At 38.8% G+C, this 15,814-nt stretch overlaps 1 protein-coding gene across 2 annotated transcripts in view; it reads right to left on the reverse strand.

Moving 5' to 3' along the window:
- Window positions 1–11,003: 11,003 nt before the first annotated feature.
- The window catches only part of BUB1 (BUB1 mitotic checkpoint serine/threonine kinase), a 43,364-nt gene continuing 38,553 nt past the window's right edge, over window positions 11,004–15,814 (reverse strand). For both annotated transcript variants that reach the window (XM_004031598.5, XM_055378310.2), the window contains exons 20-25: window positions 15,587–15,702; window positions 15,110–15,271; window positions 14,775–14,932; window positions 14,502–14,673; window positions 13,212–13,318; window positions 11,004–11,626 (exon numbers count right to left, since the gene is read on the reverse strand). In XM_004031598.5, the coding sequence (XP_004031646.2) occupies window positions 11,431–11,626; window positions 13,212–13,318; window positions 14,502–14,673; window positions 14,775–14,932; window positions 15,110–15,271; window positions 15,587–15,702 (911 nt within the window). In that variant the 3' untranslated portion in view covers window positions 11,004–11,430. The remainder of the gene's footprint in view (window positions 11,627–13,211; window positions 13,319–14,501; window positions 14,674–14,774; window positions 14,933–15,109; window positions 15,272–15,586; window positions 15,703–15,814) is intronic.

Below are 15,814 nucleotides of genomic sequence, written 5' to 3' on the forward strand. Positions count from 1 at the left end.
TGAAATATCTTGGGGATGGTACCTGAGTCTAAACATGAAATTCATTTATGTTTCATATATACCTTATGCACATAGCCTGAAGGTAATTCTCTACAATGTTTTACAGTAATTTTTTGCAGGTAACAAAGTTTTTACTGTTTTCACCGGAACCTGTCACATGAGGTCAGGTGTGGAATGTTGCAGTTGTGGTGTCATGTCCGTGCTCAAAAAGTTTCAGATTATAGAGCATTTTGGATTTCAGATTTTTAGATTAGGGATGATCAATCTACAGTACAGATGCTCCTTGCCTTAACAATGGGTTTACATGATAATAGCCTTTGTTTGACTGAAACATAATATTTATTTCAGCTGCAGCAGGTGTTACAAGAAAATGGAACTACAGAAGTAGATGAAGGTATGTTGCCAAAATTTATGAATTAAATTCAAATCATTGATTTCTGAAATAAACTCTAAGTAGTGAATGGTATTCCTCTCCATTGCTTGGTTAATAAATACTATATTAAATATTTTTTCTTACATCTAGTGAAAGATGTGAAAACATAAACATTCATAGTGAATTCATACTTATGCCTTGTTAATTCATCATGTTCCATAGCTTTAAAAAAAATCACAAGAAGTCTGTGTATCCCTTTTTTTCTGGCCCTACACTTTTCTTTTGCCATCCCTATGGAACTGTCAGCCTGCACACTGAAACTGTTCTCAGAAAACAAAGGCTTCATCAACTTCTCAAGGTTAAGGTAGTGATTTAAGGCAAACAGACCCCACACTCATGTGATAATAATTAGTTAAGCCATTACAGGTCACAAGCAGTCACTTGACCAGTGACATTTTAAATCTCCAGTCATTGACTTTGTCGTTGGTTTACTTTTGCCCCTGGGAAAAGTTGCAAATTCCTTAGCAAGGAATCAAAACTCCCACATCAGTGTGGTTCTTGTCAAGTTATTCAGCCTTATCTTTTGCCACTTACCATACTCTGCACCTTTGTTCTAGCATCCAGCCAAACTAGACTACATGGAGCTCCACAGTGATCATCTTCACCTCCAGCTCTTTGCATTTACTTCTTCCCTCTATCCTACATGTGTTTTCCTTCTCCTTCAGATATCAACCTATGAATCACCTCCACCAAAAAGCCTATAATATTGACACAAACCTGGGCTAGTATCCCTTCTGTGTCTTCCAATAAGTGCTGTCTTATGCCTGTCATTGTACGTATGACTCTATATGGGAATTGCCTGTTTGTTTTTTCAGATTATAGCATACAGTTGTTCAGGGGTGGACCGTATCATCTTTATCTTGTAATTTCAGTGCTTGTCCTAGTACCTTAGCACATGGTTGCTGAATACATGAATGAAGAGTGAGAAAACCAGAAGCTCTGATACTTAACCACCATGATACTGAATTCAGTGTGCAACTATGGGCAAATTATATTTAATACTAATTGCATATTGTACATATTTTTCATTCTTATTAACACTGATAAACTTTTCAACTTTTATTTTCTCTTAATTAACTGTGAAATCATTTAGATAAAGAATATAATTCTTTTTCATTCTAGCTTCTTCTGAATTTAAATCTGGATCCTTGCAGGGGTCCCCAGCCCGCAAACCATGGACAGGTCCATGATCTGTTAGGAACCAGGCTGCACAGCCGGAGGTGAATGGCAGGCAAGCGAGTGAAGCTTCATCTGTATTTCCAGCCACTCCCCATTGCTCACATTATCACCTGAGCTCTGCCTCCTGTCAGATCAGCAAAGGCATTAGATTCTCATAGGAGTGAAAATCCTATTGTGAACTGCACGTTCAAGGGATCTAGGTCACATGCTCCTTATGAGACTCTAATGCCTGATGATATGTCATTGTCTCCTATCTCTTCATGATGGGACCATCTAGTTGCAGAAAAACAAGCTCAGGACTCCCATTGATTCTACATTATCATGAGTTGTGTAATTATTTCATTATGTATTACAATGTAGTAATAATAGAAATAAAGTGCACAATAGATGTAATGTGCTTGAATCATCATCCTGAAACCATCCCCCAAACCCCCATCTGTGGAAAAATTATCTTCCACGTAACTGGTGCCTGGTGCCAAAAAGGCTGGGGACTGCTGCTCTATAGCTTCTGCACTAGAATCTACTAATGAGTAAAATCTAATTTAATAACTAGTTTTAAAAACATAACAAGAATATGTGCTGGCTGGGTGCAATGGCTCATGCCTGTATTCTTAGCACTTTGGGAGGCCGAGGCGGGCGGATCATTTGAGGTCAGGAGTTCAAGACTAGCCTGGCCAGTATGGTGAAACGCCATCTCTACTGAAAATACAAAAATTAGCCGGGCATGGTAGCACATGCCTGTAGTCTCAGCTATTCAGGAGGCTGAGGTGGTAGAACTGCTTGAACCCAGGAGGCGGAGGTTTCAGTGAGCCAAGATCGCGCTACTGCACTCCAGCCTGAGCAACAGAGTGACTCCATCTCAAAAACAAAACAAAACAAAAAGAATACGTGCTGACAAAAAAAATTCTGAAAGATAATAAAATTGTATTACTAGACTGTTCACATGATATTTTGTTTCTCATTAAATGTGTGACTGCAAAGATGTTTATTAAAATATTTTTGTATCTTATATGTCTGATGACAACTGATACAGTGTTTTAAATGATGTTTCTTGGCCTCTTTAAGTGAATCTTGCAAATGAAAACCAGAATTTTTCAGTTTTACATACTCAAACTGCCCAAATTTCAGCTGTTTAAACAATTAAACAACAAAGTTGTCATTAATACTTTAGTGAATTGATGACTTACTTGTACTTTACACTTTTTACCACTATATATATGGATTTAGATTTAGATATAGACAGACATCATTTTGATACACTGGTATCGTGGCCATTGTCAATATTAGATGTATTACAATTATTACATTCTATTAAAACTTATATAATTTTAATTTTCAACACTGAATTATATAGAATGTTGAATGGAAAAATAAGGTTTGCCTAAGGCTGTTCACCATTTCTGTTTTTTAATTTTTGATTAACTTTTTAGAAAGTCTTAAAATTAGAGAAAAGTTCTGGGCGTGGTGCCTCATGCCTATAATCCCAGCACTTTGGGAGGCTGAGGGTGGGGTGGATCACCTGAGGTCAGGAGTTCGAGACCAGCCTGACCAACATGGTGAAACCCCATCTCTACTAAATACAAAAAATTAGCTGGGCGCGGTGGCTCATGCCTGTAATCCCAGCTACTTGGGAGGCTGAGGCAGGAGAATCGCTTTAACCTGGCAGACAGAGGTTGCAGTGAGCTGAGATTATAACATTGCTCTCGAGCCTGGACAAGAGTGAAACTCCATCTCAAAACAAAAACAAAAACAAAGAAACAAAAAAACAATTAGAGAAAAGTTCCAAGTTTTCATACAAACAACTTTTTCCCTTGCAGCCACTTGAGAATAAATTGCTGACATTACCCCATCACCCCTGATTACTTTAGCGAGTGTTTCTACAAGTCAGGGCATTCTATATAGCTACAATCCAACTTTCATAATCAGAAAGTAACATGTATACATTCTATCATGTTATCCTCAGATTCTTTTCAAGTCGTATTACTTGTCTATAATGTCCTTTATAGCAAAAGAATCCCATTCAGAACCATGGATTGCATTTAGTTGTCACGTCTCTTAGGTTCTTTAGAACAGATCCTCAGTCTTTTCTTAGCCTTCATGACCTTGAATCTTTTGAAGAATAAAGTCCAGTAATGTAGAAGCTTCCTCAGTTGGGTTTCTCTGATGTTTCTTTATGATTACTTAGATCATATGTTTTTAATGAGTATCTTGTGATCTCATTGCATCCTATCATGTGACCTAAAATTTTGTCATATTACTGGTGACGTTAGCCTTGATCACCAATAGTGGTATTTTCTGGGTTTCTCCTGTTATGTTACTTTTTCACCTTGTAGTTAGTAGTTTGTGGGGAGGAGATTTGAGACTTTGTAAATATATTTGTTCCTCATTGAACTTTCAATTTGTTTATTTGTATCAATATGGATTCATGTTTCATTTCAAAGTTTATAATTTAATATTTTTTAAAATTGATTTTTCTTTTTAGATATGTTTTAATTTATAATTCCAGACTTACAGAAAAAAAAAGTAATACAAAGAATTCTTGGATACAGTTTACCAAATGCTAAGATTTGACCACATACATTTGCTTTATTCTTTCTCTTCTCTTTCTAGATAAATATAAACGTAGATATATAACAGACTTTTTTCCTGAACTGTTTGTAAGTTGGGGATCCAATTCCTCTTTACTTCTAGTATTTTAGTGTGTTTTTCCTAAAAACAAGGAATTTTTTTTTTTTTTTCTGAGATGGAGTCTTGCTCTATCACCCAGGCTGGAGTGCAGTGGCGCGATCTCGGCTCACTGCAAGCTCCGCCTCCCGGGTTCACGCCATTCTCCTGCCTCAGCCTCCCAAGTAGCTGGGACTACAGGCACCCGCCACCATGCCCAGCTAATATTTTGTATTTTTAGTAGAGACGGGGTTTCACCGTGTTAGCCATGATGGTCTTGATCTCCTGACCTCGTGATCTGCCCACCTTGGCCTCCCAAAGTGCTGGGATTACAGGCATGAGCCACTGTGCCCGGCCAAATTTGGCTAATGTTAATATCTAATCATCTACAGACCTTATTCAGAGATGCCAACTGTCCCCATAATATCTTTTGTAGTCAAAGAACATCCAAGTGGGTGGATTTTCACAATCCATGGTGTGTTGTGTTCAATTGTCCTGTTTCTTTAGTCTTTTTTAATCTGACACAGTTCCTTAGTCTTTGATTTTCATGGCATTTATGTTTTTGAAAAGTGTAGGCCAGTTATTTTGTAGATTTTGTCTCAATTTGGGTTCATACGATGTTTCCTCATACTTAGATTTAGGTTATGCCATTCGGGCAGGAATGTTGCACAAGTGAGGCTGAGTTCTTCCCAGTGCAGCATGTCTGGAGGCATATGCTTTCACTTGGTTCCATTACTGGCCAGTGTTGACTTTGATTATTTAGTCAAGGAGAATCTGCCAGGTTTGTCCATGGTAAAGTTATTATTTACCCTTTGTATTTCCTACTATCCATGTGAAGATACTTTGAAGCTCTGTAAATATCTGGCTACTCCTCAGAATTTCACCCACTAGAGTAGCATTTCACTGATTAGTCTTACTGGAAATAATTATGATGATGATTTCTAGATGATGATTCTTGTATTCTTTCATTTGTTCTGCATGGACAAATTATTAAAACAAAACCAACAAACAAATAGGAAAAGAGAAGTCTTGTGATTGTGGTGCTCAGGTGCTCCCAGATTTGGCCAATGGCAGCCATTTCAAGCTGGCTTCACATCTTTGTGGCCTGTCCCCATTACTCCTTGAGCACTTTACTTTCTGGTACAAGATGCTCCAAGCTTATATTTTCTGTGCTTCAGGCCTGGAATCAGCCATTTTTCTTAGAAAACCTGATTTCTTTTGAGGAGAGAATAATATCTAAAAACCAAGGTTTTGGGTGCTCACTGTGATAGATGAGTGTATGGCTGCAGGGGTTTTCATTGCTCACAGGCTTCCTCAGTGAACAGAGCAGGGCAATACATGGGTATACATAAATACGCATACATGCATGCATACATTCACCTATATTTCTCTATTAAAATATGTTGAAAACCATGGGTTCTCACCAATACTTTCAATTCTAATCCAGTTTCACAGTGTTTATTCTAGTTTTTCCCTTTAGTACAGTTGATCCTTAATGCAGGCACTAGGGGACACTGACACCTCTCCACAGTTGATAATCCACATATAATTTTAGACTTCACAAAAATGTAACTACTGATAGCTGACTGTTGACCAGAAACCTTACCTATAACATAAACAGTCAATTAACACATATGTTTATGTTCTATGAATTCTAGACTGTTAGTAAACTAGAGAAAAGAAATGTTATTAAGAAAGCCATTAAGAAAGAGAATATATTTGTAGTACTTCCAGCATCACTAGTAGCCCTTTGTATGGCTTCCATGGTGTCAAGGTTCACATTATTGTGCTAGTAACAATGAACAATACACGAGAACCATGAGAGATCACTTTTTACTGCAAAATGCAGTTTTCTGGAGAGACAAATTGTTCCATCTGGAGATTAGCATCACCAGCACTTTAAGTGATATAACACTTGAGCTCACTGCAATAGCAATAGCAAGTGGCTACAAAATTATTCCAGTAGCACATTATGTACTAGAGCTAATTTTAGGGAGTTATGATTTAATACTGCACCTTAAAATTTTTTTTACATTTCTCCCTACTGCAATTGGCACCATATAGCATATGTGTACCTAAGCTTTGATAAATTTTAACTTCCAGTCATCCTCGACAATAACCAAGAACTTCTGTCCACAAAGATAGGGTGCAAGAGAAGCAGATGCCATTTCAGAGGAGAACATTTACATACAACTTAAACAGAGATAAGTCCAAAGTCCTTAAGTCACCTTTCAGCCAAACTGACATGGGATTATTGTAGGGAGAGATACATTAAGCCCAGGGAAATGGTCAAGGTGAAATTCTGCATTTTCAAAATTTTTCAAAATAGATTTACACCATCTCTCACCCCTTTTGCCCTGACCATGACTTAATAAAAAGTCAAGAGAGCGGATCAGCCCCTCTCTGGGGACAGCTGCATTGAATATCAGACTGCCTTACTGAGTAGTGTGTATTGGGAAAGGGGTGAGGAAAGTGGATTTAAAGGATCTGCTCCTTGTTTCTGCAATAAAGGGCACAAAATGTCAGAATGCAGATATGCAGTTTGGAAGGCCAAACACCAAAGGCAAACAGTTGTGAGATATCCCACAAGAGGGGATGAAAAATCTGGTCTGATTCAGTCTTCTTTCAGCAGGCCAGTGGAGGCCCCACTCTTCCTTCCTGCAGGCACAAGATACAGCTTCCTCTTTCTCTTGCAAAGTGGAAACACTGCGGGGCCAGGCAAGCAGCAGCCCAAATCCAGGTTGATGCACCCAAAAATGGGCACGCTCATTTCCACCAGAGTTCATTAGCTAGTTTAAAAGCTGTCATTCATAAAATGTGCAGGAATGATGTTGAGCATCTTTTCATGTGGTTACTGGCCATTTGTCTATATTCTTTGAAAAAATATCTAGTCATTTACTTTGATGATGTTTTAATCAATTATCTTTTTTGTTGATGATTTGTAAGAGTTATTTATGTATTTTGAAAAATAATGTATTTTTTACACTTTTATCGTAAACTTTGTTCTAAATCTCAATATCCTTTATTTTAAAATTTTGTTTCATCAAGGTTTACCAATTGCAGCATTATACTTCTGTTTCCCAATCTTGTTTTTATGATTTGTTTCCTTGCCTAAAAGAAAATTTTTTTTTTTTTTGGCAGCTAGGGGAAGGAGTTTGGTCATGTCGCCCAGGCGGGAGTGCAGTAGCGCAATCTTGGCTCACTGCAACCTCTGCCTCCCTGGTTCAAGGGATTCTCCTGCCTCAGCCTCCCCAGTAGCTGGATTACAGGCACATGCCACTATGCCTGACTACTTTTTGTATTTTTAGTAGAGACGAGGTTTCACCATGTTGGCCAGGGTGGTCTCAAACTCCTGACCTCAGGTGATCCACCAGCCTCAGCCTCCCAAAGTGCTGGGATTACAGGCATGAGCCACTGCACCCAGCCTGAAAATCTTATTACTTCAATAACTTCCCACTCCACTCACACCCACAATCTTTCTATAATCCACATTCTCTCCTGAGACAAGAGCTTGGGAAGTTCTGTCTTGCTGAGGGAACTTTATATTGTTCAGGAATTCTTTAATAAGGTTTTACACAGTTGGGGAAACCAGGGAAAAGCAGGCTTGTCACTGCTTTGCTGAGGAGCACTGATTCACATGCCTTGGAAGGATTCAGTAAACCTTCAATGGATGGCCTAAAATACTAACAGAAGCCATCTCATTAAGCTACAGTTATTTATAAATAAAAGTATAATTTAGAACTTACATGTCAAAGTCTTCCACTACAAAGATGGCAAATATTTGGCTAAAACTGCAATGTTAGTCCCAGTTGACAAAACTATAATCTGGTCTCTGCCCTTCTCATTCTGTTTTTCCCTTTTAAACATTTTGAGACCAGCGCCTCCCAAATGTTGCTGGACAGTAGCCAACTGCAGCACAGTCATGGCTTCAGATGCATGGACTCAGGGCTGGAGGCACAGGGTGAAATCTCTGCAGAGACAGCCCTTCATCCTCTTCTGCCGGGATACTTCCAAAGCCAGTGGATCAACCTTTGTAAAGCAGACTGCTGTGTTCTGTTGCTGAGCAGCCCTAATTACATTTATTCCTTTTCTAATACCTTTTGATTTTCACCCATCCTTCCCATTGAACAAGGTTTTTTCACTTTGTAGCAAAATGCCATTGCTAGATTTCTGTAGAAATGATGCATACATTATAGAAATTCAAACAATAATATGAATTTAAACTCACCTTAAATGTTACCATCCAGAAAGAGCCTTTATGAATATTTAGCAAAGATTCTTTTAAAAATCTCTCAGCTGGGCGTGGTGGCTCATGCCTGTAATCCCAGCACTTTGGGAGGCTGAGGTGGGTGGATCACAAAGTCAGGAGTTTGAGACCAGCCTGGTCAACATAGTGAAACTCTGTCTCCACTAAAAATACAAAAATTAGCTGGGTGTGGCACCGTGGCTCACCTTGCTGCGGTTGGTGGTGACGACGACGGAGACTGCAGCACAGCCAGAGTGGTAGAAAGGCTGTGGGGTAGGTGCACTATCTGGGGCTGCACTGCCCGCAGTGGGGAGTGGGTTGGGGTGCTATCCGGGGCATCACTGTCTGCTTTGCGGGCAAGAAAAAGAACAATCCAAATGAGAAATGGACAAAGGGTAGAGTTCACAGGCAAGGAAAACACATATAGCTCTTACAAAGTATATTTGGCCTAATTCATGACAGAAATGCAAATTAAGACAATAAAGACAAAAACAAGAAATGAGGAAAGGATTCCCTATTTAATAAATGGTGCTGGGAAAACTGGCTAGCCATATGTAGAAAGCTGAAACTGGATCCCTTCCTTACACCTTATACAAGTATTAATTCAAGATGGATTACAGATTTAAATGTTAGACCTAAAACCATAAAAACCCTAGAAAACCTAGGCAATACCATTCAGGACACAGGCATGGGCAAGGACTTCATGTCTAAAATGCCAAAAGCAATGGCAACAAAAGCCAAAATTGACAAATGGGATCTAATTAAACTAAAGAGCTTCTGCACAGCAAAAGAAACTACCATCAGAGTAAACAGGCAACCTACAGAATGGGAGAAAAATTTTGCAATCTACTCATCTGACAAAGGGCTAATATCTAGAATCTACAAAGAACTTAAACAAATTTACTAGAAAAAAATCAAACAACCCCATCAAAAAGTGGGCGAAGGATATGAACAGACACTTCTCAAAAGAAGACATTTATGCAGCCAACAGACACATGAAAAAATGCTCATCACTGTCCATCAGAGAAATGCAAATTAAAACCACAGTGAGATACCATCTCACACCAGTTAGAATGGCAATCATTAAAAAGTCAGGAAACAACAGGTGCCGGAGAGGATGTGAAGAAATAGGAACACTTTTACACTGTTGGTGGGACTGTAAACTAGTTCAACCATTGCAGAAGACAGTGTAGCGATTCCTCAAGGATCTAGAACTAGAAATATCATTTGACCCAGCCATCCCATTGCTGGGTATATACCCAAAGGATTATAAATCATGCTGCTATAAAGATACATGCACATGTATGTTTATTGCAGCACTATTCACAATAGCAAAGACTTGGAACCAAGCCAAATGTCCATCAATGATAGACTGGATTAAGAAAATGTGGCACATATACACCATGGAATACTATGGAGCCATAAAAAGGGATGAGTTCATGTCCTTTGCAGGGACATGGATGAAGCTGGAAACCATCATTCTGAGCAAACTATCGCAAGGACAGAAAACCAAACACCGCATGTTCTCACTCATAGGTGGGAATTGAACAATGAGAACACTTGGACACAGGGTGGGAAATACCACACACTGGGGCCTGCCGTGGGGTGGGAGGAGGGGGGAGGGATAGCATTAGGAGATATACCTAATGTAAATGACGAGTTAACAGGTGCAGCACACCAACATGGCACATGTATACATATGTAACAAACCTGCACGTTGTGCACATGTACCCTAGAACTTAAAGTATAATTTTTAAAAAAAAGACATATTTTTTCATCAATCAGATTGGCAAAAGTCAAAGAGAGCCTGATCTGTCCTAATGAGAGTATGGAGAACAAAGACGCTTATAGATGGCTGATACAACTCCCATGGGAGGCTATTTGCAGATATTAATACAAAAATTTAAACGCACTCACCTTTGACCCAGCAATTTCACTTCTAGGCATTTATATGACAGATATATCACATAACCAACTAATACGCGACTGTTGAAAAGCATGAGGTCATTCCATATGTAGTTATATTCTCTGTTGCCACACATTAAGTTAAAAAAAGCAGAATTATGCTAGTTGCTTCAAAAATACAGTACGTAGAAATATGCATTACATTCTTTTTGGAAAGATTCATAAAAAATGGGGTGTGATTGCCTCTGGAATGGGCAACACGATGGCTGATAATGGTAGGAGGAAGCAATTCACTCTGTCCTCCTGAATTGTGCATAACCTGGGATTTGTTTTCATTGTAATGCTAAGGGAACAAGGGAAGGAGGAATGGAGGAAGGAAGGTCAGTCCAGGCTAGAAGGCCCTTCCAGCTCTGAAAGTCAACAAATGCCAAGTTGTCTGCTATAATTTTAGAGATGGTTAGTTAATGATCTATATAGCTTATAAGAAAGACTTTAAGATCGGAGATTTTCCTTTGGTACTTTTAAAAAATAAACAGGCTTAGGATTTGTATTTCGTAGAGAGCAATGAAGAACAGGTACAATAAAGGACAGGCAAGCTTTATTCATAAAAACTTGAAGTCCCTTGGAAATGTTAGGGAAATGTGTGTATGTGTGTGTGTGTGTTTACACAGACACCAAACTTCAAATTTGGAAAATAGCTGTCTTGGCCCTTTTTTGGCTTAAACAGGTCAGTGTTTAAAAAGTGACTTCTAGAGAATGCTCATGTCTGAATTATTCTCACAAATGCTTGCATCCCAGAAGCAGCCCAATCAGCCTGCTACATAGGGACCTTATGGGGTTGTATATTTTGTTGAAATATTTATAACAACTAAGTTACATGGAAATACTCTGTGGGATTTATTTTTAACAAACATTTACATAAACAATAAATGAAAAAATCAGATTTAAAGTGAGCAGATTCATATTTACAGTGTGATTTTTAAGGACTGTCTATATCCAAATTTTATTTTCGTGAACGCTTACATTCTAAGAGCAGTACAATTAGCCTTTTACGTAGGGCCCTAATCTTGTTAGTATAGTGTTGTTGAAATACTTTCTTCAGCTTTTGCCTTAACAAATCCAAAGATGGAAGATGATGACAATCTGGAATATTCAACATAACATGAAAAAATTCATTCCACATATCCAAATGAGGAAGCCTGAAAAAGACAAAGCATAAATAATGGCTAAAATGTAGCCTTCAATATGCAGGATAACCCCACCCCTGCATCTGACTTCCACAGGCTTGGACAGTTTAGTATAACAACTCTCACCTAAACACAATACAATGCAGCAAGTATGGAAACACTATATCTATTATACATGAGAGAGATTAAAGACCCAATTAACTGTCTTATACATCTTGTTCCAAAAAATAAGATAAGTAATCTTTTAGCAATACTGCAAGTCAAAAAATTTTCTCTCTCTCCCTTTAAATAAAAACCCAAACTATCTGCTTCTGGCTAGCCGTACATACAATACTGCCAGAATTGGATAATCTGGACAAATGCTTCTGTCAAGCCTAATTGCATATGCACCAGGACCAAGTAGACAGGCTGGACTGCCCAGGAGAGAGCTCAGAGTTAAGAGTTCCAACTACTATAATTGTTAAAATTAACTGCAGAAACTCCAGAACATGGAGATAAGGTGTTGGAGAGAAAGTAGAATGCAAAGGAATTGTGCTCCAGGCAGGAAATGCCATCAGGCCTGCTGAGGGTTAACTTCCAGCTCTTCTTCACACTGGTGGTCAGAGATGAACCTATCTGGTCCTTCAATTTTGAGCCAAAGATGGAATAAAGTATTTACTAAACATGAGGGCTCATTATGCAGAATAAAGAACAGTTGTTATAAGCTTTCCTCCAGGGCCTGAACCTAACCTTACTTATGTACAGTATATGACATTTCATAAAATTATTGCCATTTTTGTTTTTTTTTGTGGGGGCTGGGAGAGATGAGGTTCACAGATGAGGTTCCTACTCTTACGTTTTCTCAAGAAGATATAAACATATGTAAAAGTCCATTAGGCTGTACACTTAAGATGAATGTACTTTTCTGCATGTTTTTATGCCTCAAAAAAGAAAGTAGAAGTGATATAATGAATATGCAGGTACCAAATACTCAGCTGAAACAAAACATTCCAACAGTTTGTTCACACATTGTGTTAGGAGAGCCATCCATGTTGACAGGAAGAGCTCTTGCCTAATCATGAATTTTCACTGTGATTTATAGATAAAAAAAAATCTTTGAGAAGCTCAAGTAACACAGGGCTAGGACTGTCCTGTGAGAGAGAGCTATTCATATTACTTTATAATTTATGAAGCACTTTCACATACACTATTTCCTTCGCTTCTTACAAATATCTGACAAAAATAGGATCAGTATTTCCATAGACCAAAAAAAAAAAAAAAAAAAGAAAGAAAAAAGAAAAAACAAGTGAAAACCTGAGGTCCAGTGACATTAGGTGATTAGGGGTGGAAACATTTGCGTGTGTACAGGATGTCAACTATTTGGCCAGGAGCTTTCAGTGAGGACATCAGCTACCCCAGTGGGGAGAGAGAAGTGGTAAAGCTATGCAGCTTGCTCCCTGTGCCCAGTGCCCAGGACTGTCCTGTCACCATACTGCCCAAGGCATAGGATTTCCATGTGGTGGCAGAGATCCTTTTTTTTTTTTTTTTTTGCCAGATGGAACCCAACATTCTACTTTAGTTATTCTCTTTTCACTATAGCACCAACGCTAATACTCACCTTCTAAAAAGACCTTCAGGCTTACACTCTCCTCCTTCATTTTTCACTTTCATGTAAGTGCCAAAGAGCATGCAATATACTGTTGCAGCAACCCCAAAGTAATCGATCTATGAAGAAGATAGAGGTATATATGACTTAAATAGTAATTTACACATGACTATATCAAGATGCCTGTCTAACTTAGGCAGCAAGTTAAATACTCACAGGATTTTACTTTTAAAACATTTTGGAAGGCATATGTTCAATCGCCCCACTAACATGTCTTACTGAATATCTAGGCTTTGCCACAGGCTTCCAGTCTATTGAAAAGCTCTGCCCTCCTGAGCTACCATGTCCCTCTCAAGTCCTTCATTCTGTCACACAGAGGACAAACACAACACTCTAAGCCCTCTTCCACATAGACAGCTTGGAAGTCCTCCCAGCTCACTCCCCTGCGACTCTGGTTGTAGTTCTCTAACTCACCCCCATGGCCTCTTGTTGTGTTATGTTCATAATTGAAAAGAACACTCCAGCCCCATCCACATCCACAGGATAGAAGATGACCATCTCCTAAGGCCTCACTAGCAGTGACAACATACCAGAAACAAGACCCCTCCCCACCCCCACCAAATCTTTGCCCCTTTTACCATGGGCTCCTGGAAAGACATAGCTCTCACCAGGGAACTTGGCAGTTGGTTTTGTTAAACCCAGGTTCAAAACTTTTCATTTATCCCAATTAGCATTCTCCTCCCTGGTCATCTAATATTCTAGTTGGTTGAAAATTCAGCAGTCTTCCATTAGAATAATAATGATCCATTTCTTGATCTGGCCAGTTAGGAATCTGGCTGTACCATCTATTACAGTCAAACCCACCATCCTGCCTGAGAGCATCCCAGGTATATCCAACATGTGCTCAACTCTGCCTGGAGTGGGCATGCGGGTCTCCCTGTTATCCTTGATTTAGGAAATTGGGCTGGCCTACCTTGATCTCAATAAACCAAGCTGTCTCTTTGCTGCATGACTTCCTTTCTGAAGGGTTCACTAATCATTAAATACTCTTCCCTATGATCAAACTCACAGAATATATCTGCTCCCCTTTCCTGATAACAGGATCTATAATGGACTAATAAGAAAGCAGAGTATTCTTCAGGAATAGAATTCTATCCCTGCCACGTTGGCCTTAGGCTCATCTCTCCTTCAACTGCTCCTCAAAAGACCACCTCAAACTACCTAGATCCCCAAATTCATTTTGAAAATCTGATAAGCGCAACACAGAAAAATATTTCCAAGTCCCTCACTTTAGTTTTATACCTGGTAGTTCCATGGTTTGTTGCTGAGCATCTCAACACACTGAAAACCAGATGTTTCACACTTTGCTGTGAATATAGTTCCTTTTGGAAAAAGTTTCATATCTATACTCTGACCCAGGTCAATCAGTGCCAAGCCAGCAGATAAATCTTCTTCATCATCCTGTTCCAAAAATCTATATTAAACACAAACAAAGCCAGGCTGCATGAGCACAAATGATGAAAGGCTGCTATGGAAATAGGAAGAGAAGAACCCTGTTAAAAGCATAATACTTGCCCGTTTCCAAGTATGAAATTGTCTGGTTTAATGTCTCCATGAATGATTTCACAGTCATGCACTTGCTCAATCATGTAAAGCATTCTCATAGCAAAAGAGATGACGAGACCTTGAGGCATCACTTTTTCAGGGGTATTTTTATAGAGGTTAATGGCATTCTAAGAACAATGGAAAGCGGAATCCTGAGTTAGTTGCACAAGATTAATAAAATTGCAAATTGAGAGCTTTGCCCCTGCCCACCACTCCACAAAAGCCCCAACCACAAAAGTACATGCAAGGTACAAGCCAAAAATCCATTTTAAATTCATGTGCTCATCATAAAAATGAATACTTACTAATAATGTTCCATAGCTGTAGAGCTCTCCTACTAATACACTGCCATTCTGGAATAAGTGGGCAGAATAGAACTTCATAAACATGTGCTGCATAGATGGCTTTAGTCTTTCCATCAACTGGGTCCCAATGTAGAATTCCCAGGGGTTGGCAGGCTTTTGGACCTGCAAATCAGGTATGTGAAATTCATATCCAGTCTCGTATTCTGAAAAATGATAGCAATAAAGCAACCTCTATCCCAATAAAAGATGTGGTGTTGACAGTGATGACGAGCTATGAACTGTTGCTGCAATGTGGGGCTTGCTGCAAGACAATTTTAGTGGGAAAAAAATTCTAAATCTTTTGTAGTTTTTGCTTTTTAATTGCCAACTATAGATATAAATAAAAACACCACTATCTTAAAGAAAAAAAATCTATTGGCAAACTCAAGTTCTAAAATTCATTTCTATATCATACAAAAGACAACTCAGGTCATTTACCTTTAAAACAAATTTCTGTTTATTTTTAGCATCATTCAGATCTCCCTGGGTAGCTTCGTACACCTGGGCAAAGGCTCCTTCTCCAAGAAGGTGATGGACATAGACCAGCTTAGAACCTTAGAAGATAATTGAAAATTTTAATTTATGTATGCCTTTTATTTTAAATAGTTTTCAATTTACAAAGAAGTTACAAAGACATAGAGTTTTCTGTATACTTCGCATCCACTG

Source organism: Gorilla gorilla, chromosome 12 (genome assembly GCF_029281585.2).
Source record: "Gorilla gorilla gorilla isolate KB3781 chromosome 12, NHGRI_mGorGor1-v2.1_pri, whole genome shotgun sequence".
NCBI lineage: Eukaryota > Metazoa > Chordata > Mammalia > Primates > Hominidae > Gorilla > Gorilla gorilla.